The 27398-nt window shown below is 57.0% G+C and overlaps 1 protein-coding gene across 13 annotated transcripts in view; it reads right to left on the bottom strand.

Moving 5' to 3' along the window:
* Window positions 1-8438: 8438 nt before the first annotated feature.
* The window catches only part of ARAP1 (ArfGAP with RhoGAP domain, ankyrin repeat and PH domain 1), a 36404-nt gene continuing 17444 nt past the window's right edge, over window positions 8439-27398 (bottom strand). For 6 of the 13 annotated variants that reach the window (XR_014854942.1, XR_014854940.1, XR_014854941.1 and 3 more), the window contains 29 exons: window positions 26937-27107; window positions 25250-25319; window positions 24852-24972; window positions 24531-24736; window positions 24057-24163; window positions 23774-23973; window positions 23592-23677; window positions 22255-22437; window positions 21143-21317; window positions 19425-19559; window positions 19017-19152; window positions 18415-18517; window positions 18132-18327; window positions 17763-17808; window positions 17387-17550; window positions 16848-17060; window positions 15762-15867; window positions 15402-15549; window positions 15115-15198; window positions 14893-14961; window positions 14604-14721; window positions 13671-13784; window positions 13028-13170; window positions 12544-12576; window positions 11582-11664; window positions 11045-11095; window positions 10594-10657; window positions 9267-10401; window positions 8439-9086 (listed from right to left, as the gene is read on the bottom strand). Coding sequence is in view for 4 of the 13 variants with exons in the window: in XM_085074020.1 (XP_084930146.1) it covers window positions 9287-9304; window positions 10246-10401; window positions 10594-10657; window positions 11045-11095; window positions 11582-11664; window positions 12544-12576; window positions 13028-13170; window positions 13671-13784; window positions 14604-14721; window positions 14893-14961; window positions 15115-15198; window positions 15402-15549; window positions 15762-15867; window positions 16848-17060; window positions 17387-17550; window positions 17763-17808; window positions 18132-18327; window positions 18415-18517; window positions 19017-19152; window positions 19425-19559; window positions 21143-21317; window positions 22255-22437; window positions 23592-23677; window positions 23774-23973; window positions 24057-24163; window positions 24531-24736; window positions 24852-24972; window positions 25250-25319; window positions 26937-27107 (3499 nt within the window). In the remaining 9 variants the exon portion in view is untranslated. Of the gene's footprint in view, window positions 9096-9266; window positions 10402-10593; window positions 10658-11044; window positions 11096-11581; window positions 11665-12543; window positions 12577-13027; window positions 13171-13670; window positions 13785-14603; window positions 14722-14892; window positions 14962-15114; window positions 15199-15401; window positions 15550-15761; window positions 15868-16847; window positions 17061-17386; window positions 17551-17762; window positions 17809-18131; window positions 18328-18414; window positions 18518-19016; window positions 19153-19424; window positions 19560-21142; window positions 21318-22254; window positions 22438-23591; window positions 23678-23773; window positions 23974-24056; window positions 24164-24530; window positions 24737-24851; window positions 24973-25249; window positions 25320-26936; window positions 27108-27398 lie in introns of all 13 variants that reach the window. The other 7 variants (XM_085074020.1, XM_085074011.1, XM_085074040.1 and 4 more) reach the window with 7 other exon arrangements.

Raw genomic sequence — 27398 nt, 5'->3', positions numbered from 1 at the left:
ACATGACAACAGTCAGGAGCCTTGACACAATGTCTCCTACAAATCTCTCTTGTGTCTCTTCACTGGGGCTGCTGGTGGTCCTGCACTGGGCACCAACATGGGCTGCATGTCTTTATTTACTGCCAGGAAGGCAAAGTGATGCCAGTGTTCCATAGGCAGTGTTCCATCTCTGTGCTCTCATACCGATATTTGTGGTGTGAATACTAAATGAGCCTTGCTTTGCTTTCTGCTGAGACTCCTCAGCCACGGGATTGAATTCTGTGAGCTCTGAATAGCCAGGCTTTGTCCTCGAGCATGCATTGTGCAGGATACCAATTCCAGCGCTAATGGAGATGTATTTGCTGATACAAAGCAATTTGCTTTTTGAATACTTTCCCTACAAATGGGCTCTACATCATGCTCAGAGCTGTGAGCTCCTTTGCTGTGCATGCAAGGAGATACCTTTCTTCCTCTGAAGACACCCAGTCCAGCTTCCTGGGACGGTCTGAGCCATGGTACACTTTCCTACTTTGAATCATGGAATCACAGAATCATAAATGTTGGAAAAGCCCTCAAAGACCACCTAGTCCAACAGTTCCCCACCATAGCCAAGCCCACCACTAAAACACATCCACAAGTGCCACATCTACATATCTGTTTAACCTCTCCTGGTCCTGCCACATACATAGGACTATCCATGAGAAAGTCCAATTTCAGCAAGTTTTGGGATTATTTTCTCCCTTTCTGGTTTTTCCATCATTTCCCCTCACAAACCTGAGGAGTATTTCAGGGAGGGAAGAAAACAGCAAAACAGAGAAAAGCTTTTCCATTTCCATTGACATTTATCCTGGGAGCAGATAAAGAACAGAAAAAACACACAGAGGAACCTGGAGTCTTGTTTTTATTGCAACGTCAGTACAAGATGTTCTCCATGAGAAAAAAAGGGAAAGAAATTCACAGTGATGTGGAAAATTATTCCCTGTGTCCACAGGTCCAACAGCTCACCCATGATGGGAGCAGAAGAGAGAGAAACACCCCATATGTGTTTTGGGGTGGGAATGGGTGTCCCAGGGAGCTGTTTGGGGGCTGTTGGGGTGCAGCATTCCCACCACATCCCACACCCCATGCTGGGGCAATGCTGTCACCAGTGCCAACCCATCCCATGCTGGAGCCATCCAAGTTTGGTGCTGCTGGCTGGAAAGGTGCTGAAGCTGGGATAGAGCTGCTGAATACCACTGAAGGAAGGAATTTGCATAATCTGAGGATGCAAGGGCGTTCCTTGGCTTTGGAAATGGGATTTGGAGAGGGAAGGGGAAAGAAAGGGAAAAGGGAGGATGGTGAAGGGGAATGAAGGGGAAGGGGAAGGGGGAAGAGGGAAGAGGGAAGAGGGAAGACGGAAGGGGAAGGGGAAGAGATCTGAGTGAGCCACCTTCTCCAGGGTTGTTTCACACCACCACAAACTGGTCTCAGCAACCCTCCCCCAGCCTATATCCCCTCCCATCCGCAGCCCCCTCAGCCTGCAGCCCCTGGATTGACAGGGCAGCAGGAGGGTGGCTGGCACCAGCTCCTGCAGCCCCGTCAAGCACTTGTCACTGAACCTGCCCTCCAGCGTCTCCCAGCGTCCCCTGCCTGGTCACATATGTCAGCTGGGTGCGGGAGGGGACAGGGACCCGCCGGCTCCATCGAACTCAGGACATCCCGCGGGTGACCTTCCCCAGTGCTGAGCCAGGGGAACGAGGTGCTCATGGGCAGTAAGGGGCATGGGAAAACCCTCTGCCCCTGCTTTCCAACCTCAGCTTTCATTGCCCCTCAAATGTTTCCCTTCTCCCATAGTCTGATATGTCCCTGAGACCAAAGTATGGAACAATGTCCCTATGGTGCCTTTCTCCAGGTGGCAGCATCCCTACCTGGGCTGTACTGGGGGGGGACACTCAGCACACAGGCAGTGACAAACAGGGATTTAAGCAGGGCTGCAGGATCAGACCCTGGTACTGGGAACTGTCAGGAGTCATAAGGATGCTCCCAGGATGCTCCCAGGGATCTACCAGGTACCGCAGCTCAGGCACCATCGTCGTAGTCCTCCCCCAATACCAAGGACCCAGACCCGTCCCCCTCCACTGGTTCCTCATTCCAAAGATGTTCAAGGTTTTGGAAATCCTTGGTGCCAGACGTGAGCCCTTCCCAGGTCTCATGCTGCTGCCTGTGGAAGAGGGCCTGGGGTGGCACTGGGGTGCAGACTGAGCCCAGAAGTTCTTAATCCCCTCTTCCCATCACCCAGAAGCAAGGAGGTGATAGGAGAAGTGGATGGGCTTTTCCTCTTCACCCAACTCTCTTGTGCCCCCAGGGTGGGTGGCAGATGAGGTGGGGTACAGGGTACAGGGTTGGAATTAGGCAGCCTTGGTGACACAGAAAGAGAAGGATGGAGCTCTGTGTTCCTGGGAGAAGGTGTCCTGCCTTCCAACAGTTCTGGGGCAGATGAGAAGACTTTTCCCTGCACCTTCAGTAGGAATCAGGGTCAATCAGTGTCCCTTTGTCATGGCCCATGGGTGGACCCAGAAGGGGGGATGGGGGTCCCATGCAGAGAGGCTGCCTTTGAGATGGTCCTTCGGGGTCATGAAAGTGATCCATGAGAGTGCTGACCTGGGAATTGTCTTGCAGCAACAACCAAGGGATGGTACAAGGCTCCAAAAGCCTCTTCCCAAAGGTTTCCCAACCATCTGTCTCAAACCACAGCTGGTGAGCGGGGAGCAGAGGGCTCAGCCCCTCCAGAGTGGTGATAGCACGTCCTCTGGATGACAGCCCTGTTCTTCACCATATTCCAGGGCTTCTTTCCAGGGGTAAAGGGGGAATTCAGTTCTCCTCTGGGCAGCAGAAGTGCCTTGAGGAATCCCTCCCTCCCAGATGGGAGCTCAGCTCTGCTCCCCGATCTGCACAGGGGACTCTGCAAGGACACCTCCTTCCCACCATGCCTCCATTGCCAGTGTCTAGACCCTTGGCCATCCCCCCAGGTGGGTACCAACCCTCAGGATATGGCCTTCAGGGGCAGCACCCCATGGCAGGGCTGAGGGCGATGGTGTTCACTCAACACCGGCAGCATCAGGCACCGCTGGTGCAGCACAAAGGTTCGTGGCCAGGGGGGACCGCAGGGACATGCGGCGAGGCGCATGGGGCTGGCATGCTGCCGCCCCGGCTGCTGGCTGCCAGGTAGCCATGGAAACCTCCCGGCGGGGATGCTGCACCGATAAATAGCCAATTTGAAGTGATTTTCCTCAAAGAGCTTTTCTCCCTTGTATTTTTTTAAATATAAAATCTCAGTGATTTTTTAGGTTTACCTTTACTTTTTATTATGTTCCCTTTATTTTACTTTTCCCTTTATTTCATTATTTTTCTTTATTTTGTTATTTGTTTCTTTATTTGGTTATTTTTTCCTTTTTTTATAATTTTCTCTTTAATTCAAGGCCTGACCTCCATGAACACTCAAGATTGAGGTTTGCCATCTTCCTTGTCTTCAATGAGCTAAAGCTCATTGCTATTTCAGTGGCAGCACACATGGAAGTGGGGTGACACCATTCAGGGCGTTCAGAGCCACACGTTCATGGAGCTGCTGCTCACTTGGGTATGTATTTAAGTGGGATAAATACATGTGTGCACTTGGGCATGTGTGCGTGTGTTTGGAGGCATGGTCATGCATAGAATTGCAGATCCAGGCATGCCATGTCAGTGAAAGCATACGGGGTGCTCATACACATGTATGGGAGTCACAGCCCAGCCAGGGCTCCTCAGGAATCTCCCAGCAAGTGGAACAAGGGAAAACAGAGATTTTGGAGTCCTGGTGAACAAGAGCCAGATGTCATCCATGAGTGGATGGGCAGAGCTGTGCCTCCTCCTCTGCAGCTGCACCCCATGTCTGGTGCAGGGCTGGGTTGGGGAGGGGTTCCCAGCCTGCAGGACATGTGGCACTGCCATGGCACTGCTTGGAGTACTGTGGTCATTAAGCCACATGGCTCCAAAAGATTGATTCCACAGGGATTTCACTGCCTTAACCTGCAGAAGAAATGGCTGGGGTCTTGTCTGTAGCTCAGGGAGCAGCACTGAGCCTCCACCTAGGGAATGATGCTCCAGAGATGCTTCAGATCCCTTCTGTGACCCTTCTACAGGCCAGGGGGACACTGAGTCCCCCCACCATCCCTGAAAACTCATCCCTGTTTCTCCCCACCCCAAGAAGATTCAGAACACAGAGGGGACCAGGGCTGTCACCCAGGAGACACACAGCAGCCAGGATGCTGACAAGTCAGCAATTCTATGTATCTGCCTGTCCCACATTGCACACATCTCCCTGGGGATCCTATCCTGCTTCCTCAGCTCTGTGCCCAGCCCTGGACAGGGACTCATCAGGGATATCTCTGGGCTGACAACCCAGAGGCATTGCTGCTCCAATGTTAACAGAGATTGAAAGCCCTGTTATTTTCAAATAAATGCAAATTAACATCTACTTAATGGAGAAAGACAAACCCAGCTCCTCATCAGAGCCAGTGCTGTGACAGTGATGGATAAACAGCAATCAGCCAGAGCATCCTTCTTCAGATGCCAGACTCCTGTGCTCTGGGATGCAATGACACCATTGGCCTCCGCTGGGCAGAGAGTTGGTCGCTGGCTGTGCCCACTGGCCCCTGTGCACACCGGGAAGGTCCCCCTGACAGGGAAAATCCCAGTTTGGCTCTCACCTCTGCCACCCATCATCATCTTGCTTTAGTCATGTCTCCTTGCCCAGCTCTGGATACGCAAAACACCCCTTCCTAAACAGCTTCTCCATTCTCGCAAGACACCGAGCTCCCAACACCTATCACCTGCATGTGTCATTGAGTCCCCAGCCCTGCCAGCACCCCATGGGAGTTGGGAGAGGCAGATCCTCCATCCCATGGAACCCTCGTAGGCACAACCCACCTCTGCACCCTTTCCTCCCCCCCGTACCAGCCCAACATTTATCTAGCTCCTAAAATTTCCTTTATTTTTCTTATTAAGCCTAGTGGCGAGTGGGCGGCTGCCAGGGAGGAAGTTGGGAGCAGGCAGAGCAGGGGGAGGGGGGAGAGCACCGGGAAGGATAAAAGGCTTCAAACAGCTGGGTCTTTCCTCTGCCCCCTCACTTTCTGCTTTTAAAACCCTCCCATGGGCTCTTCTCTCCCTTCCTCAACATCTAGAACTCCTTCCCACCACTGGGCCAGACAGAAAGTGGAAGGGGGAGGTATCCCTGTTGTCATTTTGGGGAGTGGTAGTTTTTGTCAAATCCTTCCATAGCCTGATCCCACTTTCTGGATGGGTAAACTGATAGCAGAGGGATATGGTGAACCCCTTGGGAGCACCCTGGGTGTTTTGGCAACCACATGCTCTGATTAATAAAAGAGCATAGATGGAGAAAAGGCCAGAGGCAAGGAAAAGGGAAAAATAATGGGAGAAAGGCTGGAAAATGCCAGTGACAGTTTAATGGGGCTGTTGATGGAATAATGACTGGTTTAAAGTCTGCTAGAGTGTGGCTGCTCTCTAATAACCCGGGACCTGATAATCTGCTGAGTCCATTACTGGGTCGGGGGAGGGGTAGGGGGAGGGGAGTACCACTCAGTGGGATGCAGAATGGTGGGTGGGATGAACTACTGTGGGTGCAGGATGCAGGAGAGGACCCATGGAGACAACTCATACTGGTGCCATGGGGTGATTGTGGCATCATGCCGGGCTGTCCAGCCACCACCTGGATCCTTCTCAGGGTACCCGAGATGAAGACAGTGATTGTGGGCTATCCCCTACACAAGACACAATACCCAGGAACAGCAGCACTCAGGGCAGGTAACCCCTCAGGAATGGCAGCATTCACCTCAGGAATGGCAGCATCATCCTTGGTGGCACTGTGACTATGACTCAAGCCTGACATTCAACTAATCCATGTGTCTGGTACATGAGGTCACTGATGCACCCACCACCACCAGACCATGGGCAATGGCAGGGACAGTGCTGGCTCTGCCATGTGCCAAGAGCTCCGGCACTTCAGAAAGAGGCTGTGGGTCCTAGCCAGGTCCCAGCTGAGTCCCAGCCCATGGCTGTGGAGGAGCCAGAAGACACCCTCACATGCCCAACCCCCACCAATGCTAGTTTATTAAGTTGTTTGTAAATGTCTCTGCAATTAATCACTTGCCCATGTGGGGTGTCACATGGCGCTCGCCTCCACAGCACTATGTATAGCGAGAGCTGGAGAGAGGCCCCATCCAACCTACTCTGGAGTGACAGGCTCCTGGCTGGATCCATCCCTCCATAGGGCAATCCTGTACCAGCTCAGTGCAATGATGGTGCTGCACAGTGTCCTGGCCCCGCCCTGCCTTCACTGGGCTAGAGGACATCAGGGCAGAGGGTCCCCAGTATGATGGCTGCATCCTGGTTACCCTCAGATGGGCTATCAGCAGCTCGCTGCCCACCTCTTCCCCCAGGAAACAGTATGAAGGTGAGGGGGACCCCAAACCACATGCTTATGGGATCCAGAGGTTCCCAGCACCACCATTGCACCCCCCCTGCCCACTCCCAGATTCCCTCAGGTGGGCCATCAGCAGCTCCCTAACAATCCCTTCCCCAAAGAACATGGTTAGAGAGAAAGGGAACCCCGAATCTCATGCCCATGGGATCCAGAAGGGTCCCCAGCATCCCCCTGCTGCACCCACACTCAGCCCACAGTCTGTTGCAGGGTGCAAGGAGGGCAGACTGAGCCCTGGCTGGAAGCTTGGCTGGTTGGGAGCTGCAAAGAGTTTATTCGGCTCTTGAAGCAGGACAAGATGAAGGGGTTCGATGTCCTGGGATTAAGGAGTGGGAAGGAGGAGAAGAGGGACAATTGCATGGCACTGCTGTGAGCCTCCTGCCATGAAGCTGCTGCTCACTTGGGTATGTATTTAAGTGGGATAAATACATGTGTGCACTTGGGCATGTGTGCGTGTGTTTGGAGGCATGGTCATGCATAGAATTGCAGATCCAGGCATGCCATGTCAGTGAAAGCATACGGGGTGCTCATACACATGTATGGGAGTCACAGCCCAGCCAAGGCTCCTCAGGAATCTCCCAGCAAGTGGAACAAGGGAAAACAAGAGATTTTGGAGTCCTGGTGAACCAGAGCCAGATGTCAGCTGGAGAGACAGGTAGGCTACTGAGGGAGGGGCTGGATTGAGGAAAAGGTGGTGGCGATGCAGGGAAGAGATAAAGGTGGGGAAGGAGGAAGGAAGAAAAGGAGGAAGGTATGGATTGTTATCTAACAAAGCTGAGCACGAATGGTATTTCTTGGCACATCCCTGGAGTTTGGTGCCAGGCATCCATCCACTCCCAGCCCAGAGTCCCGGGCACTAGAAGACCCATGGGACAGCCTGGCACAGCAGAAGGAGAGAGGGTCATGAAACCAGGGGTTGTGAAGGCTCTTCCCCTCTCCCCAACATCTGCATCCTCACCCTGCCACAAAAATGAGGGGCCTGGGCCACACACTGGTGTAATTGAGGCATGTGGGATGCTGTTTTCAGGGGTCGGTGGGGACACAGGTCCCTCCCCTCTGTCTCACTCTCACTGGCTTCTCCACCCCTTCCAGCACTGTGGGTGATACTGCCAGCACTGCTGACACCATCCCGCACCCCAGCAGTGCCTGCAGGTGATTGACAGCCCTCCTGCTCCCACGCATGACTCACCGACAGCCCCCGTGGCGGCTCAGCGCAAGGAGGGGGTGGTTGGACACCCCCACCCAGGGCTGCAGCAGACAACTCAGCAGGGAGTGATGCTCCCAGCCCTGCAGTTACACACAACCCCCTGCATCCCTGGGAACCAGCATCCTTGCCTCCTATCACCCCTGCACCCCTACATGATTAGTATCCCCACATCCCTGGAAACGAAGCAGAGGCCCAGCTACCTTCTGCCACTCAGACTGAGCTCCAAGGTTGTTCCCTGCCACGATGGCTGTGAGGTGAGGCTTGAAGGGTTTCCATGGCAAGTTCCAAGGTCACAAGCACTGGCAGGCAGCAGCACTGCACAGCATTAGCCAAGGGGTGTGGGGAGGAGTTCCCATGACTTCCATGACCCAAGGAGGCAGCTCCCAACCTCTGGCTTTGAAATGCCCACAATGTAAGGGCCCAGGCCCTGAGACACATCTGCACATGTGTTTCTCGGTAGCTCCCACCCAGTTCTGGTGACCCACGGGGGCAGTCCAGCGCAGACCCCAACCCTGGCACTGGCACAGTGCGCTGGCTACACAGCAATCCTCGAGAGGATTGTGGGACTGGAATACCACTGCTCTGTACCCAAAAGGGCAGCTCACTGCCTTCTCCACAGCACCCATCCTCTGGCAAGCACCTAGCAGGTGCATCTGGGACAATCCCTCTGCACTCCAGGCTTGCCAGCTCCCACTGCCCCCTGCCCTGTGCAGCTGGCACAGACCTGGACACTCCTACTTAGATTCTCAAGACCTTTAATATTGTCAAGAGGCAGCAGGGGAAAGCAGAAGCTGCTCCTGCCAGCTCCAGCCTGATGGATGAAGGACAGAGACCAGGGGCACTCCCTTCCCAGTTTTGGATGAATGCTGAGGCTCTTGTCACCCTGCCCTACCTGGCATGGAGGGGACCCTGCCCCCAGGAGTGATAGGAGTATGATGATGCCAGTGCCTAGGGCCAGGCATGCATCCCATGGGAAGGGCAGGCTTTGCATCCCACAGGAAGGGCAGCTCCCACCTGCCTTGTCATTTTAGAGGAGAAAGACTTAAAAATAGGGGATTGAGGAAGAAACATAAAAGCCCTTGACTGCAGCTCCCAGCCAGGCTCTGCATCTCCTCCTGGAGCTGGGAGACAAAGTGGTGGCCAAAGGCAGCTGGGGCACAGAGCTGGGGGGCTGACACCCCATGGGCTGGCTTGCAATGGTTCCCAAGCCCAGCTCTGCTGCGGGGTGGGTTGCCTCGCTGCCATCTCCCCTCCTGGCTGCCCATGGTCTCCACAGTGGAAGGTGAGAGGGCCCAGTGGAGGCTCTGGAGGCAGCAGGAGCCCTGGCAGGTGCCAGGGTGCAGGGCTGGTGCAGGACCCTGAGGGCTGCCCCACTTGGAGATGAACCTGTGGCACAAGTGGAGAGCAAAGAGTCAGCGAAGGGGACAGAGCAGGCACTTCCAACCCCTTTCCATTTCTGGGGACATGTGCTATGTCCCAACCCAGGATGGCAATAGGACAGACAGAGCCATTGGCTCCCACTGCCACCAGGTCTGGACAGGAGATACAGGTAGGGGGGAAACTCACTGGCATGTCAGTTCTCCAGCTCAGACATTCCGCAGGAACTGGAGACAAAGGGCAGACAGGTCACTTTTCATCCCCAGCCTTCTCCTCCTCCTCCATGTCTGGGCATCACTGGCAGTATGGCACCCAGGGGGACACAGGGAAAACCCCCAGCAAGAGAAACCATGGTCCCCCCAGGGTTGCTGCAGTTACAGCACCCCTTCCCATGCTGGCCCCGTGGTGGGGGACACTCACCCACTGTCCCCTGGGAGCCCTGGTGTGCTGGTCCCCTATACTGGACCACACCAGCACACGCACACTGCGAAGCACAGCCCACAGCAAAGCCTCTAGAGGCTTCCTTGCTGCCCCCCGTTATAAACCTGAGCTTGCACAGGGGTTCCAGGGCAGCAAAGATGCTGCTCTCTGCCCTCGGGGCATCCCTGGGCACCCACTGGGTCATGGGCAACCAGTGCCAGTGGGGGATCCCCCCAGCATGGCCCTATTCTCTGGTTTATAACAGCAACAAGGGCCCAAGCAATTGGCTTGGAGGTGGTAGGATTGTCTCTGTCCCACCACTGGCCCCTGTGGCTGGGCAAGGCTCCAGCATCAGCACCCAGATGGTTGGGGGACACCCGATGGGTGACAGCCCCCAGGCAGGACAGCTGGTGCAGACAGACAGACAGCAGGATAGGGAGCCGATCTGTGACCAGGACAGAAAATCCACCCCTGTTAGAGGAAGAATCAGGAGCATGGCAGCATCCCCTCTTCTTGCATCACATGGTTTGGGACCCTCCTGGACCCAGGAGACCCCAGCAGTTCCCAAAAGGATCAGCTAGCCCCCCAGATCCATCACTGGAGATGATGCAGCACGTAAGGAATGGAAGCAGGGATGGGAGCTGGGATATGCCCCGCCCAGGTTTGGAGACCGGGACCCCCCTATCATGTGATGCAGGGGGGATGCAGCTCTGTATGGAGGGCCACCCAGTGCCACCAGATCACTCACAGTTAGAGGGTCAGTAGCAAAAGCAGCCACACTGTTCCTCATCTCGCTCTCATTGCCCCGCAGTGGGATGAGGGAGATGTTACCCAACCTGGCATCCTGCTGCGGCCGCGCCACCCGCATCTTGGGACGCTCCGATGGCCACAGGGCACCTCCATTCTGCAGACAGAGGGGACAGTGATGGAGACTGGAGACTCACCCACCCCACGACCTCTCTTTTGGCCTGGGGTGCCAGTGTTTAGGGATGCTTTCATACCCCACAGGGTTTCTGTGGGCCAAGGATCCCTCCAGGACTGTCCCCCATGGGGTGCCCCACTTTTACAGGGAGTGATCATCCAGCCCACTCCCTACCTGCACCTGGAGGAAGGTGGCAAACCACTCCCGCAGATCAGCCTGGGTGTCACAGCACAGGTACCTAGGGGAACACAGTGTCAGCAGTCAGAGGAGGTGGTGGAGGCAAATAGGGTGTCCCCTCTGCCCACTCTGGGGACACCTGTCTGCTCCAGAGACCTCAGCTGCTGCTCTGCATGAAACTCTAGAGGACTGAAGGGGACAGCTGCAGGCTGCAGGGGGAACCTGTATGGGGCCATGGGTGCTCAGCCAGGCTGTCCCCACACATACAATGTCCCTGCTAATGTCAGGAGGGTACAACTGGATGATCTTCAAGGTCACTTCCTATCCAAACCACTTCATGATTTCTATGATTCCCCACCTCCCACTGCCATGGCAAAGGCTCCAGAGAGCTGCCACGTGTCAGTCTGTCCCAGGAATAAGTTTAGTATCCCGTGTCGCATTCCCTCACCATTGCTGCTTCTCGTGCTTCTCGTTTTCGTAGAATACTGTAAAGCCCCAGCTGGGAGAGGGGAGTGAAAACATGAATCCCAACAGCCCATGCTGCTGTCCAATGCTGGCCAAGTACCCCAGCATACCCCTCTCATCCCTGCCAACTCCCATCCCTGCAAAGCCCCCCACTGTCCCAGCAACCACCCCCTCGAGCCCCACAAACCCTCCCCCCAGTTCTGCAAATCCTCCCAGCCACACAAACATCCCCGGGGACAGGGATAGGGCAGGGGACAATGCTGGGAACAGGGCTGGGGCGAAGGACAAGGCAGGGACAGCGCCGAGTACAGGGCTGTGGACAGTGCCCGGGGACAGCCCAGTCCCTGCTGGTTGGACTGGGCTGCAACACCGTCCTACAGGGCTGCTCTGACACCTGGTGGCAGGAGGCCTGGCCAGCAGGGGACGGGTCCAGCAGACAAAACTGTCCCTGTCCTTGTCCCTGTCCCCATCTCCACTATCCTCATCCTTTGGCCCCACAGGCCACTCTTTTGCTGCTCACCATGTCGGGGGTCGAAGCTTCTTTTTAACGCCCAGATAGACCTTCAGGTTTCGGACAGGCCACTCCTTCTCTGGCTTGTGACTCTGGAAGAAGAGGGAACCAGCACTGGGTTGGTGGCTGCCAGACCTGTCCCCACCCACCACAGTCCCCACCGATGTTGGGATGGGGTCAGCCCCCCAGCAGGGAGGATAAGGTTTGGAGACCTTTAGTGATATGGTGATGGGGATGAGGGTGAAGCCCAGCATGGAGGAGAGCATGTATCTGGCACCCATGGCAAGGGCCACAGGTAGCAGGAAAGGGACACAGGTGGCCTGTCACCCCAAGATGGCCTCTGAAGTGCTAATTGCCTTCAGAGCTGGAGCCAGCACTGGCACGTTGTGACAGGGTCTCGAGAGCCTGGCACTAGACGTTCCCCATGGAGATCCCACCTCATACCCCTCCTCAGCATCACAGCCACACCCACGGCAGTGGTAGACCCAGACCCACTCTGCCCATAGCACCTTCCTAAATGTCCCACTGCCATCATGGCACAACATGAGGACCCTTCCAGTGCTGGCTGTGCCTTGCCATGAGCCAGCAGCAGGTGCCACACTGGGGACCCTCCATCCATGTTCACGTGCAAGCAGTGTTGACTTACAAGAGCCCGATCCAATGCCCGCGAGATGGGGAAGCAGCTCAGCCCATCCCCACACTCTCTAGTCCCTTCCCCAGACCCAGCTCTGGGGTCTTCACTGGAGTAAAGGACAGTGAGACACCCAAGCCAGAGGGGCCAAATAACACTGGGAGTTCATGGAGAGAGATAGCACCGGGGACAGTTCTGGTGACTGGCATGTATTCTGCGGGATTGGATTTGGGACTGACCCCAGATTGGATCTGAAGTCAACCCTGGGCAGGCTTGTAAGGGCAGAGGGCATGGGAGCCCCTGCACCCCAGCTAAGCCCCCCGTTCCCCTCCCTACTCACACTCTCCAAGGGGGGGCTCCGTTGCCTCAGGCTCTGTTCAACAGAGGAGAGGGGTTAAAGCAGAGCTGGGGGACCACTCCCTGCAGCCCCCCTGTACCCATCGGCAGGACACAGGGATAGAGTGGTAATGTGCCAGGGTGCAGTCAGAGCAGGGCAAGCAGGAACTGGGGGAACAGGGAGTGGTTGTCCCTGCACAGCCAGTATGCCAGCATGTCCATCCTCAGCCCTGGCACTGGCCAGGAGCTCCAGGATCTGCTCCAGGTCTGAGTGACAACGTTCCTGGGGCCAGCTCTGGCACTGCCCACACTGACCATTGCTGCCTGCACTGCCAGAGCGATGCCAGCCCACATGGGTCCCATGTCCTCAGGGAATCCCCGGGAAGGGAAGGGAAGGGAAGGGAAGGGAAGGGAAGGGAAGGGAAGGGAAGGGAAGGGAAGGGAAGGGAAGGGAAGGGAAGGGAAGGGAAGGGAAGGGAAGGGCTCACCCGCACTTCCTTGTAGAGGCGCAGCCAGGAGTGGTTGAGGATGAAGTAGCGATCGTGGAAGCCAGTGCTCAGCCCAAGCCCCAGCAAGTTCCTCTCCTCCCGGAATTTCATCATGCCATGCTTGCAGTCACCCACTCTGCTGGCTGGGGGCACATGCCTGAGTGGCTCCAGCCCCCCAGGGGGGTCAGGCCCCCCAAGGAGGGTGCAGTCAGACCCTCACACCTGTCATGGCAGTCCTCTGGCTGCTGCAGAGCCACAGTACTGCTCCTCAACTCTCAGCCCAGGCAAGGCAGGCAGAACCAGCTTCCCCACTGCCCTGGGCATAGCATTTGGCCATGACACTGTATCGGGGACTCCAAACCACATACTAACTGAGCTGGCACCTACTGGCATGGATCCCATCCCATCCTCTTCCCCATTCCCATCCCCTTCTCCATCCCCTCCACTCCACATCCCCATCCCCATGCCATCCCATCCCATGCCATCCCATCCCATCCCATCCCATGCCATCCCCATGCCATCCCATGCCACCCCATGCCATCCCCATGCCATCCCATGCCATCCCATCCCCATGCCATGCCATGCCATGCCATCCCATCCAATCCCTTCTCTCCCTGCCCAGACAATGACCCCTGCCTCTCACCAAGGTAGACAAGCATGTTCTCCATGGACATATGCTTCTTCACCACCAGGTAACTTTCTGTCCCCAGGCAGTGCAAGATGGGCAGAACTTTCTCCAAGTAATGCAAGGGTCGCTCTGTCAGTCAGGGGACAGGCAGGTCTTAGGCAGTGTACCTAGGGCCAGCAGCTCCCATCCAGAGTGTCACACTTTTGTCCTGAGGGTCTGCCACTACACTATGTACCCAAGTTCCATATCTACATATCTTTTCAATCCCTCCAAGGACAGTGACTCCACCACTGCCGTAGGCAGCCTGCGCCAGGGCTGGACAACCCTTTCATCAAAGGAATTTTCTCAAATATCTAAACTAAACGTCCCCTGGCATAACTTGAAGCCATTTCCTCTTATCCTGTCACTTGTTACCTAGGAGAAGAGACTGACCCCCACCCACTGGCAACAGGAGCTTGAGGCACCAGCAGGCAGGACCAGGGTCTTGTGCTGCTCCTGCTGATTTCTTCCCTGCTGCTGCTTATGGGCAACATAGGGCTGCTCACTTTGGTGGCCAGAGAACCTGGACACCTCCACCCACCAAGTTTCAAAGGCACTTGAACTCCTAAGGATACAGACAGATGTCCTGGCCCAAACTCTAGTCCATCTGCAATACCTGATCATGTGCAAGCTGGATGTGGTGAGCAACTGTCCTCCCCTGAGCACCTGGAGCCAATCTCACTTTGCTCCATGGTGCAGTCCCAAAGGGAGATTTTTCATACCCATCCCTATATCCATTCCTATTTTCTATCTGCATCCCCATCCCTATATCCATCCTCACTCCACCTGCATTACAATATCCATCACCTTTTCCATCCTCATCCCCACTTCATTCCCATCCCCATCTGTATCCCATCTCCATCTCCATCCCTCTCACCCTCATCACCACCCTCACACCCCTGCACCAACCTGCCTCTTCCCTCTCATTCACTTCAAAGCAGCTCCAGTAGTCCTTCTCCTTCATGACAATTTTCCGCCGGTCCAGGATCTCAAAGGTGAGCTCCTCAGCTGTCATCGTAGCTGGGATCTGGGAGGGAGGAGACAGGTCTCCATCAGCCAGCGCTCAGAGCCCTTCCATCCTCACTCCACAGAGGTGTTAGCTCAGCATGAGTCCCCATGCCACCACAGAGGCTTGGACCTACAATGAGAGGATCCCTGTCCCCTCTTCACCCTCAGCACCTTCCACCCCACTGCTCACCTTGACATGCTGCTCTGTCTCTGTCTTCTTCTCCTCCAGGTAGACAGTGCAGATGAAGTCCCCAGCTTGCTGGAGGGCAATAGTAAAGTACTTCAACCTGCAGCTTCCCATGTGTGGGCAAAATCCCCCCCACCAGTGTGGACATCCCCTGCCCAGGGCATGTCTAGGAGATGCTACAGTAGGCACTGGGGGTCCCAGGAGAAGAGGTCCCCATGTCCCAACCTGTGTTCCGCTGGATGATGCCTCCCGCATCTTCATGATGGCTGTGATTTCGTCCTGCTGCTTCTTCATCTCTTGGTCATTGACCTGCCACAGAAGAGAAGCCATCAGGGCTGACCAGACCATCCTGGCTCAAGACTTGGGGTTTCCAGGGTTTGAAAATACATGGTCCTTTCTCCCCTTTCCTCCAAAGCAAGATGTCTACAGAAAGAGCAGACCCAACTTCCTCCTCTTTCCATCTCTCCATTCCCTGTGAATGTGCACATACTGCGACCCAGGGGTGAACTTACATTAAAGATCTCCACATAGTGGCTGATGAGGTCCTCCACCACACGTCCTGCCTTGTAGTCCTTCCCATCCGACTGGAAGAGTGTGGGCCCGAAGACAATGGCCAGGTTGTGTGTGTTCATCTGGTTCTCCCCAGAGAAACACTGGACCCTGTGAGATACTGTGTCAAGATTCCTGCCCCAGAGCCCCCCTGGGACCCCCCCCTCCAACCCCCATGCAGGACATGATGCCTGGCACCAGGCACAGCTTGACCCCAAATTCCTCTCCTTTCCTTGCTGGGGACATGAGCCAAAGGATGAGGGCTCTCCCACACCCCAAAGACCCTACAGCAGAGGTCAATGCCCAATGGGTCGATGTCATACCGGAAGAGGTGATTGATGAGTGCCTTCAATGTGGCCCGGTTCACTGGGGGGAGGGCAGCCAGGAGCTGCCGGTACTCGCTGACCTTTGCCTCCTCATCCTCCAGCGCTGCCAGAGGGAGAGAATGAACATGGAGGAGCACAGTCTCCACAAAGTGGAGATTAAGGCTCAGGGCCTCACCATCCCCTCTGCAGACTCCACTTCCCCCTCCTGTCCCACCATGGGGATGGCGCATCCCAAGTCCTTGAGGCCAGAGAGCATCCCAGGTCTGCAGAGCCAGAGCATGCCAGGGCTGAAGCATCCCAGAATCATGGGACCAGAGTAAGCCAGTATCATGGGGCTTAAGCATCCTAGCATCACAGAGCCAAAGCACTCCAGTTCCATGCAGTCAGAGCATCCCAGCTCCTTGGGGCTGGAGCATCCTAGCTCAATGAGGAAAGAGCATCTCAGCTCCATGGGGCTGGAATCTGTCAGTTCCAAAGGGCTGGAGCATCCTAAGGCCAGAGAATCCCAGCTCCATGGGGCCAGAGCACACCTGCTTTATGGGGCTGGAGCGTCCCAGACCTGTGAAGTCAGGGCATCCCGGCTCCATGGGGCCACAGCATCCCAGCTGTGCAGGGCTAGATCACCCCAGATTCATGGGAAGAGAGTACCTCAGCATAATGGGACTGAAGCATCCCATCATCATGGGGCCACAGCATCCCAGCTCCACAGGGCTGGAGCATCACAAGGCTAGAGCATTACGGCTCTCTGAAGCCAGACCATCCCAGCTCCACGGGCCCATAGCTTGTGACTGTTTTACTGCTGGGTGCATCTATCGCCAGTGTCCAGTGACCAGATCCAGAAAGGAAGGGCAGGGGGATCTGGATGTCTCCCCTGGCTCAGCATCAGCCTTGCCAGAGCACGAGTCTGCACAGGGGCAGTGTGAATGCACTCCACACCCCACCCACCACTTGAGACCCCAGCACAGGGGAAGATGTGGAGCCCAGACATGTTTCTCCAACCCACAAAGGGGACAAATGGGCTGGACAGAACCAGGTAGCCCACGCCCCTCCTCCTGCCACCCCCAAGCAGCCCCCAGGTCTCACCTGTGGCCCACAGCCAACCCGGGGCCCACCGCTGGGTGAAGAGCCCATCCCCAAGGTCACGGAAGAAGCGTTTGAGTGTGTTGGCCACATCGTCCACGTGGTGCTCGCCCTCTTTCAGGCAGACGCGACGAGCATCCCGCTGCAGCACCTCCAGAAGGCTGGTGGTCTTGGAGTTCTGCCCACTCTTGCGGTAGATTCCCTCAGATGTCAGCCCTGTGATGGAGCCGATGTCAGCCCTGTGATGGAGCCAGTGGGGATGAGACCCCCTCTGCAGGAGACAGACCCCACTCCTGGCCCACCAGCTCCCCATCAAAAACTGCCAGGTGCCACAAAGTATCCCCTCCTGCAGGTGGTCCTGTGACTGGAGCGAAAGCTCTGCTACAGATGGAGCCCTCCCACAGAGCTGGAGCAGATGTTCAGGGTGGTAGGGAAACAGGCATCACTAGCACGTAAGGTGCTCAGCCTGCCACATCACACCAGTGGGATGACCCGAACTGCACGCTCCAGTCCCCACAAGCATCCCAGCACCTGACCCATACCGCACTGGGTGATGTAGTCAATGCAGCGGTCCACCAGCAGTGGGACGTCTGACTCCGTCAGCTGCTGCTCCGACAAGGTGTCTCCCGAGCTGCCCGCAGCCTTCTGGATGGCATGGACCCAGCCCAGGAAATCTAGCTTCCGCTCCCCTTGGATGTACAGTGTCCTACCAGCACAACTGGCCTTAGCAGGGGGCTAAGTGCCCCCCGACCCCACTGCATGTCTGCAACCCCCAGGAAGGCTGGTCCTGGGGGCCTGCAGGTGATCCCAACTCAGTTTTTGGGGTCTAGAGTCATGGCAGGGAGGGTAGAGACACTCCAGAATAAGGAGGGGTATTTTGCTGGGGGGGCACCCCTCTCTTCTGCCCTCCCCTCTTACCTCCGCCTCTCCACCAGCACCAGAACCTCATGGTCTCCCTGGATGGCTGGAAAAGAAGGCAGGGAGCCCATCACCTATGGGAACATGGGGTGCCCCAGCCCTGCTAGAGCCACATGCTGTGGGAGGCTCTGCCAACAGGTCCAGCTCCAGTCCAAATGGGACGTGCAGGGATGGGGAAGAGGATGGAGAGGGGGAAGAGGATAAAGAGAAAAAAGAGCAGCTGCATTTCCTCTCATTCAAGGGACACTGAATTCCATAGGAGCAATACCCACCAGATTCCCAAAACCTAGGTGCACCCTAGGGCAGGATTTGGGGGATATTCCCTCCCTTCCAGCCAGGGCGTCTTGCCAGCAGGGCAGGGGCACTCACAGAGCTCCTGAAGCTTGCGCAACTGGAGAGGCTCCTGCTGACGGCCATCCTCAGAGCAGACATGAAGCATGGAGCCGACCAGAGCAAACCAGCCCTCCTGAGCACGCTCCAGGGTGAGACCCCCCTTGTAATGCAGCCGGCCAAGTCGCTCAAAGTCCAGTGTCAGCAGCTCCTCGGCATGGGGATGGACAAATGACTGAGCCACGGAGGAGACGAATCAATCAGCACCACTGTATCCAGTTGCCACTACCACCCAGGGCCACCCCAGGCCCCTGCATCCCACCTTGGCAATAGACTTGAGCCACTCCTGAGCAGAGTCGGGGCTCTCCAGCCCGAAGAGGTAGAGTCGCTCTGCCTCAGTGTACACCTCAAACGTGCTGTCAATCCTTCAGAAGGGAGGAAAAGCAGAGCCTGGGTGCCCACAGGGTTGGGATAGTGCTGGGTGGGCAATATGGGTATTCCAGGGTGGAAGCATCCCACTGCATGGCTACTGATGACTCTGACAATGGCTGCTCTAATGTGGGATCCCCCCACCATGGCCCCGGGCACTCCAGCATCCCTGTGCTGCCAGAACGTTCCAGCAGGGGACACAGGGACTACGCAGGGGCCACAAAATTGTTACAAAGGAGTTGGACCAGGGCTGCAGACGGATTACAAAGCAGTTGCAGAGAAGTCACAAAGGTGTTACAAAAGGATTGCAAAGATGCTCCAAGGGGCTGCAAATTATTTACACAGAAACCTTGCAAAGCCATGTGTTCAGGGGCCATTGGTGGGTCTGGGGACTACAGTCCCCTTGCACCATCCCTCGTGGGTGCCATTGCAGCTGTGCCAGGCCCTTCAGGAGCAGATGGGCTGTTGGAGTGCTCCAGGGGAGCGCAGCCTTACCCATGGGCATGGAGTGGGTTGTTCACCAGGCAGACGATCTCCTCCACCCTGATCTCGCCATTGGGCACAGAGTTGCGGTTGTTCTCATAGTAGCTGAGCACACCGTCCTGCAGCGTGCACCACCGCCGGCTGAACTCTGCACAGCACAGGAGAGCACTGAGCAGCCCCCCCTGAGCTCCAGCCCCCCCCAAGGGACCCATCAAACCAGCCTGAGCACTCCAGCAGCACACACTGGGTGCCCATCTGATGTGACGACCCCCCCCCATCAAACCCAGATACCAGGTGATACTGCATTGAAAAGGCCACCTTTTCAATGCCTGAGAGAACAAGGGAAAGTGCAATTTTCCCTCTGAGAGGGAATTGCTCCGAATCTGCCAGCTCTCTTTTTTCATTGTCTCACACATGTACCTTCCAGGCCCTTCCGCTCACTGATGGGCTTGGCCATGGAGGGGGTCTTGTAGAGGAAGCCGTTGTGGGTGACAGAGGGCAGGTGCACAGAGTAGGGCTTCTCCTCGCTGCCCACCATCTCCAGGCGTGGTGGCTCTGCAAGCAGTGAGAACAGTCTGTCACGGGGAGCTGCCCACCTCCCCCAGCCCCACGAGGCAGCTGGGCTTCCCCCATCTTGGCACAAGGAGCATCCCACAGGCTGCACCCTGAGTTCCCACCAAAGCACAGCTGGGATGCAAGGAGCAGTGCTGGTCCCCAAATCCAGGGCTGCCTGGGAGTCATCTCACATCCTGAGTCTCCCTGAACCCCCTCCCTAAGCACTGAGCTGGGACAGGACGGGAACAACGTGGGGAGGTGGGGACCAGGCTCCCCCACCACTGAAGTCCTTCCCAGGCTGCCCCAGGTCCCTGCTGCTCTGCAGGAGGTGCTGGGCAAAGCATCACAGTCCTACTGGTGCATAAAACAGGCTACCTGAAACAGAGGCCAAGACAAAGTTAGGAGAATAAAATGTGGACAGATTTATTCAAGGCCTTCAAGGTACATTTGGGCAATTCAGGCATCACTGCAACTGAAATAACAGCCCAGGGCTCTGTCACTGCCTCCTCATCTGATCACAGTCATGTCCCCTGCCTCTGTTTCCCTACCTTGCCAGCAAGAGGCAACCCCCACTTCCACCAGGATGAAGCAGAGACAGGATGCAGGGACACCCCTAAATCACATCCTTCAGGTGTGTGACCCTTCACGTCAGAGTGTAGGGTGCCTGGAGCTCTAGAGATGGGGAATCCAGGATGAGGCAGATCCCTGCTCCCCCAGCCCAGCTGTGCTTCACAAGTGCTGGACTCATCCACCTCAGCAACCCCAGGACACTGGAGATTGCTGGCTCCAGCAGTATGAGCCGAAGCTTTGGATTTTTCTGGCTCACTAGGGTGGCTGGGAGGCCTCACAGCTCTCCCAGACCTCTTTAGTGCCGACATGTCAGGAAGAGCTGGGCCAGCCCTGGACCTGGGCAAATTCCAACTTCCGCAGAAGACTTGGCTGCTGAGGCAGGGAGGGAGGTGACGGCTCTGGCAGGCGCTGGCCAGCCCCCCACACCTCTGTTCTGCCTGCCCAAGAGCTCCTGCCCACCCACCCGAGGGCAGAGGTTCACCCCGCATTAGGGTGCAGGTCCCATGGGAGCCACCAGCCCTCCTGGAGCTGAGTTCAGGGGCAGGGGCGCACATCCAGCAGAATGGGACGGGTCATTAGAGGGTCAGCCCTCCCACCCCAGGGGCATGCCGGAGGTGGGGGCTGCCCATCTGACCAGGAAAATGTCCCTTGACGGTGCCTGGAATGCCTGCAGCATGCCAGGATAGTGTGGGAATACTCTATCCTATGCCTTCAGGTGCCTGCAACACCAGCCTGCATCCCCAGCTGGGCTCTGGACATGTGTTGCTAGCTGGGATTGAGCCCTCGGGGGCACAAGGGGCTCCCCAAAGCCTGTCTTCCCTCTCCCAGGGTGCACAGACCCTCAACAGTGCCAGGAGATGGAGATCCCCCTGCCAGGAAGCTGCTGGGCAGGACACAGAACTGGGACCAGCTCAAAACGCGGCTGCATTCCCCAGAACACCCTAGTAGCGACTCTGGGAATGCTGTTGATGGGTTTGAGTCCACGGTGGAGTTTCAAAGCAGTCAGCCCTTACCTGAGGTTTTGTTGTGGAGCAGGAACTCCATCTGCAGCCGTTGGCCACTTCTCTCAGCCAGAGCCAGGGGCGTTGGGCACTGGGGGTCCCCGGTGTCACAGGTCACCGATGCCCCACAGAAGAGCAGAGCCTGTGTCTCTGCCAGGTCACTGGTAGTGACAGCCGCACACAGAGCCTGCAGTAGAGCCAGGAGGCCAGTGGTGAAGTTGAAGGCTCCCACCGAGGAGGAGGAGACCCCCAGCAAAAGGAGTCGGGTCAGTGTAGTGAGCTGCCAGACCCCCAGCCGCCTCCTGGCCGCCTGGTCAGAACAAAGGAGGCTCAAACTGGGAGAAAAAGTTTGGAGCCGGCAGCGAATCCCTCCCTTAAGGAGCCAGGGTGAAGTCATACAGCAGCGGGGCGGGCCGGCTGAGCCGGAGTAGGAAAACAAACAAGCCCACATGCGAATTCCCGTGGCTGCCTGAGCCCCCCGCGTACCCCCAGCACTTGTGCAAATACCGCCGAAGCCATGGCAGGGGAGAAGCCATGGCAGAGCGGGAGGTGAAGATCAGTAACCAGAGTGCCAGGATGGCATACCTTTGTGACGCTCTGGTCTGGCACTCTGCCAGCAGCCAGCACTGCCAGCAGCCAGTACCGGGAATAGGTGTCATGGCTGGAAATTGGGGAATTTCAAGCTGCCTCAACCAGGCTGTGCCACCAGCACCAGACTCACTAAGCCCCATCCAGCCCAGAGCTGGAGTCCAAAACAGTTTCCAAGACAGGGAGAGGTAAACCCTGGGGCTGCCTCGCTGTAGTAGGGAGATCCTTCCTTGGACAAGGCTCTCCAGACTGGATGTGAAGCTGGTTATGCCCCATCCCAGAGATGCCATGCTGTCCCCACAGCTGATTCATCCCTCCTGGAGACCCCAGGCTTTGGCTTGGGATGCACAGTAAGGACACAGGGTATGCACTGGGGGCTAGGGGGGATACAGGCAGGGATACAGGCAGGTAGGGATGGTGGGCAGTCTGCTTGGACACAGACCTCCCTCCCAAAAGAGCCTCAGGACCCCAGCTCAGCACCACTTTGCGCCCAGGCAGAATCCCCAAGCAGGTGCTCATCTCTGGGGGCCACTGACCCTGTCAAGCTCCTCCTGGTTGCCGAAGAGTGGGTGGTAGTGGCGGTACTTGCCCTCCCGGTATTTGGCGATGAGGAAGCGCCTCCTGTCCTCGCTGCTGCTGGTGGGGCCAATGGCCTCACTGGGAGGCACATTTGCAGCCCAAAACTGGTTGGCCATCATATTGCCAAACTGCTGGAAGAGCTGTGGAGACAAGGACAAGGAAAAGCCAATGTGATAGTACTGCTGGGGCATGTGGGGGGGCTTTGCTGGGGGCAAGGTGCTGTCCAGAACAGTGAGGTGCAGGAAGAGCATGGGTGGTGTGGGGGAAGTTGGGAGTGTGGGTGGGCAGGGTGCAGGAGCACCCACCCACTACAGGCATGCAGCATCTGACAGCCCCCATAGCCACCAATTCCCCTTCCTGTCCCAGAAAATCACATCTGGAAAGCAGCACCCAGAAGTGGGAGATGAGGTGGTGGTCAGCATCCATGGGGACAGATTCAAAGTGGTTTTGGTGGCCCCTTGCCATCCCACTATACACACGGAGCAATGCTACTAAGAGGTTTAGCCCAGTCTCAGGGAGCCACCTCAACATCCACGGGAGACTCTGCCAGCACCCTGAAGTTCTTAGGGGTGGAATGGGTACATGCAGAGTTCGAGGAGGGGCGGTGCGAGCTGGAGCCTGCGGATGCTGGAGTGGTTTCAGGCAGCGTTCCCAGAGAGGGGAGGGGAAAGGGTGCAGCCACAGGCAGCAGCTGGAAGCGTTTGGGAGCTCGGGGAGCAGGCAATGCCGGAGGCGGGGGCTGTGCGGGTGGGACGCCAGGCAGGAATGCAGGATCTGAGGAGGATGGATGGGAAGAACAGAGCTAGCCAGGCTCTGCCGGCGGGAAATGGCTGCCAGGTTAGGTCTTGAAACGAATCCCAGCTATCCCCGCCCACCCATTCCTGGCCCTGGCTGCGCCGACACATTCCTCCACGCCGGCGACCATACCGCTTCGGAGGACTGCTCTGCCCTTGGCCCCACAGCCATGCCCCACAGCCACCCCAGCCGCTCCAGAGCCATGTCCCCACGGACAAAAAGACACCATTTGTCCATGGCGTGGGCATGTAAGTGCAGCTTGTCCTCGCCAATATGCTCAACTGGGTGCCAAGGGTCCACAAGGACAGAATGAAAAGCTGCTGGGGGTCCTCTCCCCAGCCAAGCCACACTGTGGTATCCCCGCAAGGGGCTGGAATCAGCCTGGAAGAGCCCTGCTGTGCCCCAGCACCCTCCAGCTCACAGCCAGCAGCTCCACCATGCAGAGGGAACAGGGTGTCACCCCACAAAAGGGCTTTTTGGGACTGGTCTGTGCCAATACCTCGATCAGCTCCTGGGTCCACACCTTCCTGTCCATCTTCAGGCTCCGAACCTTGGTGATGGCAGGGCCCAATCCCCGGTGTTCCCCTGCCAGCGAAATGAGCCATTAGGAACACATTTGAGGGTGGGAAAGGTCTGGGGGTCCCCAGGGATCCCCATTTGTGCCACTCTGGATACGGGTACCTGCACATCTCTTGCAGATGACAACACAGAGGTTGATGGAGGCCCAGTCGGGTTTGGGGGAGCCGCAGTCAGCACAGAAGCGGTTGGACTCCACTGCCCAGATCCTCTCGGCCACCTCCGAGTTGGAGAGTGCCTCAGCGATGGACTTCTGCATGGCCTCCACCCATTCCTCCTTCTCCTGCTCCGAGTCAGCAGAGAAGCTGCCAGCAGGGGTGGGGGTGAGGTACACCATGGCTCAGGATGGGCAGCACCCTCAGCCCCTTCCCCCCCATCCTGGGCTCACCTGAAGATCCTATATGGTGTGGTGAGGTCAAAGCCCCGGCGATCCACCTCCTTGACATTCCCCACATTCATCTCAATGTAGGTGATGCCAATCCCCAGCCGATAGTCCTGGTGGGTGAGGGTGGGCAAAGGATGAGGGGGGATGGTTGATAGGATCCAGCGCCTGGGAGCTGGGATAACTGTGTCGTTTCCTCCCGCAGCTCTCATCCTGGGGGTACCTAGGGCACCGCAGACTCTGGAGGAGCTACAGTGGGTATGATGCTCCTGGGAAATCCCAAGGCTCAGAGCCAGCAGAGAGGGAGAGCTGCAACTCAGAGGTCAGTGGCTTCTGTGCTGTCCCTGTTTGAGGGGTGGCAGGCCTGGGTGCCCTGGCTCACTGCTGCTCTGCTCAGGATGGCAGTGCAAAGAGAAGGGGTCCCCCTTGGAATGGCATCAGGGTCCCCCATAGTGCCACAGCCCCCCCCCAGCTACCCACCTCCGCATTCTTGTAAAGGAACACTTTGTCCCCAGCCACCACCACAAAGAGCTTGTGCTTAAAGCCTCGCAGCTCCAGGAAGCCGCTCTTATCAGCTAGCTCAGTGGCACTGTCAGTGGCTGAGGACATCAATGCCCTCTCTGGAGCTTTGCTCTTCTGCTCCTCTGCAATCTGCTGCAAGGTCCGTATCCACTCGTTGCGGTCTGCTGTGGGGCCAAAGGTGAGACAGGTCAGGATCAGCCTGGGCCCAGGAGCCAATGGGACTCATCCCATGGGCTGGGAAGGAAGAACAGCTGGGGAACAGGGACCCCTGTCGTTCACCATCATTTTCAGCCCGGAATACAAAGTTGCGGTTGTTGGTGATGACCTCGAATTTCTGGTCCCCGACACTGGCGACACGGGAGATGGAGGAGACAGGAATGAGCCTCTTGGAGTAGGTATCCTGGGTCAGGGAGTAGGGAGACACGCTGCTCATGTCTGTGGCCTCGGGGAAGCAGGGTGGTTAATGCCCCGGCTTCCTGTCTCCAACTCCCACGTCCAGGAGGTTCTCAGCCTCCCACATCTCACCCCCAGCACCCAGCCATGGCTGCTCCTCAGGATACTGCCCCTTGGCACAGCCACATCTCCCAGCTGGAATGCCGAGAGGTAGGTGGCCCTGCTGGGGCAGCTCCTCTGCCACCTTCTCATCCCAAAGCCCCAGATCCATCTTTTCCACCCACCTTTTCACTGTCAAAATAGCGGAGGTAGCCAGCATCAAGCTTCACCCAGCGCTTCTGGTAAATGTAGGACCTGGGAGGGGACCAGAGGGACCAATTGGAGGAGATGCCCTTGAACTTGGGATGATTCTGCTTGCGTGTTCACGCCCCAGTTGCCAAAAGCCTGGGGCCACCTCGCCATTGATCCTGCCCTGTGTCCCCAGCCCTCGATCTGGTGCCATGTCCCCAGCCCTACTTCCTGTGCCATGTCCCCATTCCTCTATTCTGCACAGTGATAAGAGGTCTGTCCCAACCAGCCCTTGAAGTCCCAAGCCCTTGATCCTGTGCTCTCACATCACTGTTGGGGACAGCAATGAGGACTTCATGCTTTCCTCCAGGCACCAATTAAAACATGGAGCTGAGAGTGAGGGCTGCCCCTAAAAGCTCTCCCAATTCCCTATTCACTGCTCAGGACCTAACAGCCAGGCAGGGTTCAATCCAGGAAACACATTCCAGGACAGGTCAGTGGCATCAGGAGCAGAGAGAGAAGCTGGGCATCTCTATCAGGATGGGGATACAGATGAGAGGCAGGACCCTGGGGCTGGAAGAGAGCCCACCAGAAACCCCTCTGCCCTCCCCAGCCCACCATGCAGACCAACCATGCACCACAGGGAAAGGCAGAATACTCTTCAGCCCATCCCTTTAGCATCAGGGCTGCAGGAGAAGCCACGACCTTTCTGATACAGCTCCAGCAAGCCCTGCCATGCAGCCCCCTACCAGCATTGAACCCCCAAGTCCCCCACTGCTGGTGGGACTGGGGGCTGGTGTAGCTGCAGGAACACAGTGGTTGCTCAAGGGCTTGTTTACTCAGGAAAGGTTTGCTGGAGCAGCTTCCCAGGGACCTTCCAGCTGCTCTCACTTCCCCAGCAGCACGGCTGCTCTGTTGCAAACAGCTGAGCTTCCTCCTCCTCCTCGGTGGAACTGCTGCCTCAGGGCTTCCTTAGAGTCCAGATTAAGAAGCCCCCAAATTTCTGTCACATCTCCTGCTTCATTGTTGCCTCCCAGCTAGTGCAGGGGCTCTTTGAGTGGGCTTCCTGTGCACACTGTGTTGGTTGTGCTCACTGGGTTCGCTAGGCTCCCTGGGCATCACTGGGCTCCCTATGACTCCCTGCCTCGCTCACAGACACAGGAGCACACAGACACATGCCCAGCACTTCCCCCGTTTTACTCCTGCACCACTCTGGCTTTCCACCATGAGCCCAGGATTTGGGACTGCCATCCCATGGGACAGGGGCCATCACCACCTTCTCCTGTGGCAAACCCAGCAATCCTAAATGCATGGGTCAGATCAGACACCCTACTTCATCCCAGACAGCTTTTCTTGTGGTCGCCACTATTCCAGGGCTCCTCCAGAGGGAAGGCAGCTCTTTTCCCAGTGATGAAGCACCTGGGAGGAAGCTTGAGCTGCAGCCTCCCTTCCTCCTCAGCCAAGTCACTACAACCACTGGTGGCACACACTCTGCAAAAGGCTCTTTCATGAAAAATGGGTGGTTTTAACCTAAACCACAGGTTAGAAGGGAGTGGAAGGAACCCCTAGTGATGGATTTTCACCAAAGCAAAAGTACACCCCCATGAGCAGGAATTAAAGGGGGGGAAAGGAGGGGACAATCACCCTTCCACGTCACATAGGGACCCCCAGTACATCACTCACCCCTGTGGTGGGTTCTTGTCCAGCCACCCCGCTCTGATGGTGGGTGACAGCGAGGTGGTGGCACTGGTGCCCTCCATGCTGTCACTGAGTGTGCTGGGGCTGCTGCCGGGGAAGGCGTCAGGTGCAGGCGGGTGCAGGCTGGGGTCCCTGTCACTCCAGCTGCTGCTACCACTGGGGATGAGGAGCCAAGGGAGGGGGTTAAGAGCTGGCAGGTCCCGGGAGGGGCTGAGGCTCCCCCACATGCTTCTGCCTCCCTGTGACCTTCCCTGAGGCGCAGGCAACGCAGGTCAGCTGTATGTACACGGGGACACTGGGGACAGTCCTCTCAGTGGGGTCCTGGCACATCCCTCAGCTACAGAGGCAGCCCAGGCCTGAATCTCAGCTCTGGGAGGCAGGACAGGGGCACCCCCAAGACCACAGCCCCAACCCAGTGACAAACAGAGCTGCTCTTTGCTCACGCAA

Source organism: Lichenostomus cassidix, chromosome 1 (genome assembly GCF_008360975.1).
Source record: "Lichenostomus cassidix isolate B80296 chromosome 1, HeHo_3.0, whole genome shotgun sequence".
NCBI lineage: Eukaryota > Metazoa > Chordata > Aves > Passeriformes > Meliphagidae > Lichenostomus > Lichenostomus cassidix.
Note: the sequence above shows the minus strand (reverse complement) of the source record. Positions and strands in the feature narration are given on the sequence as shown.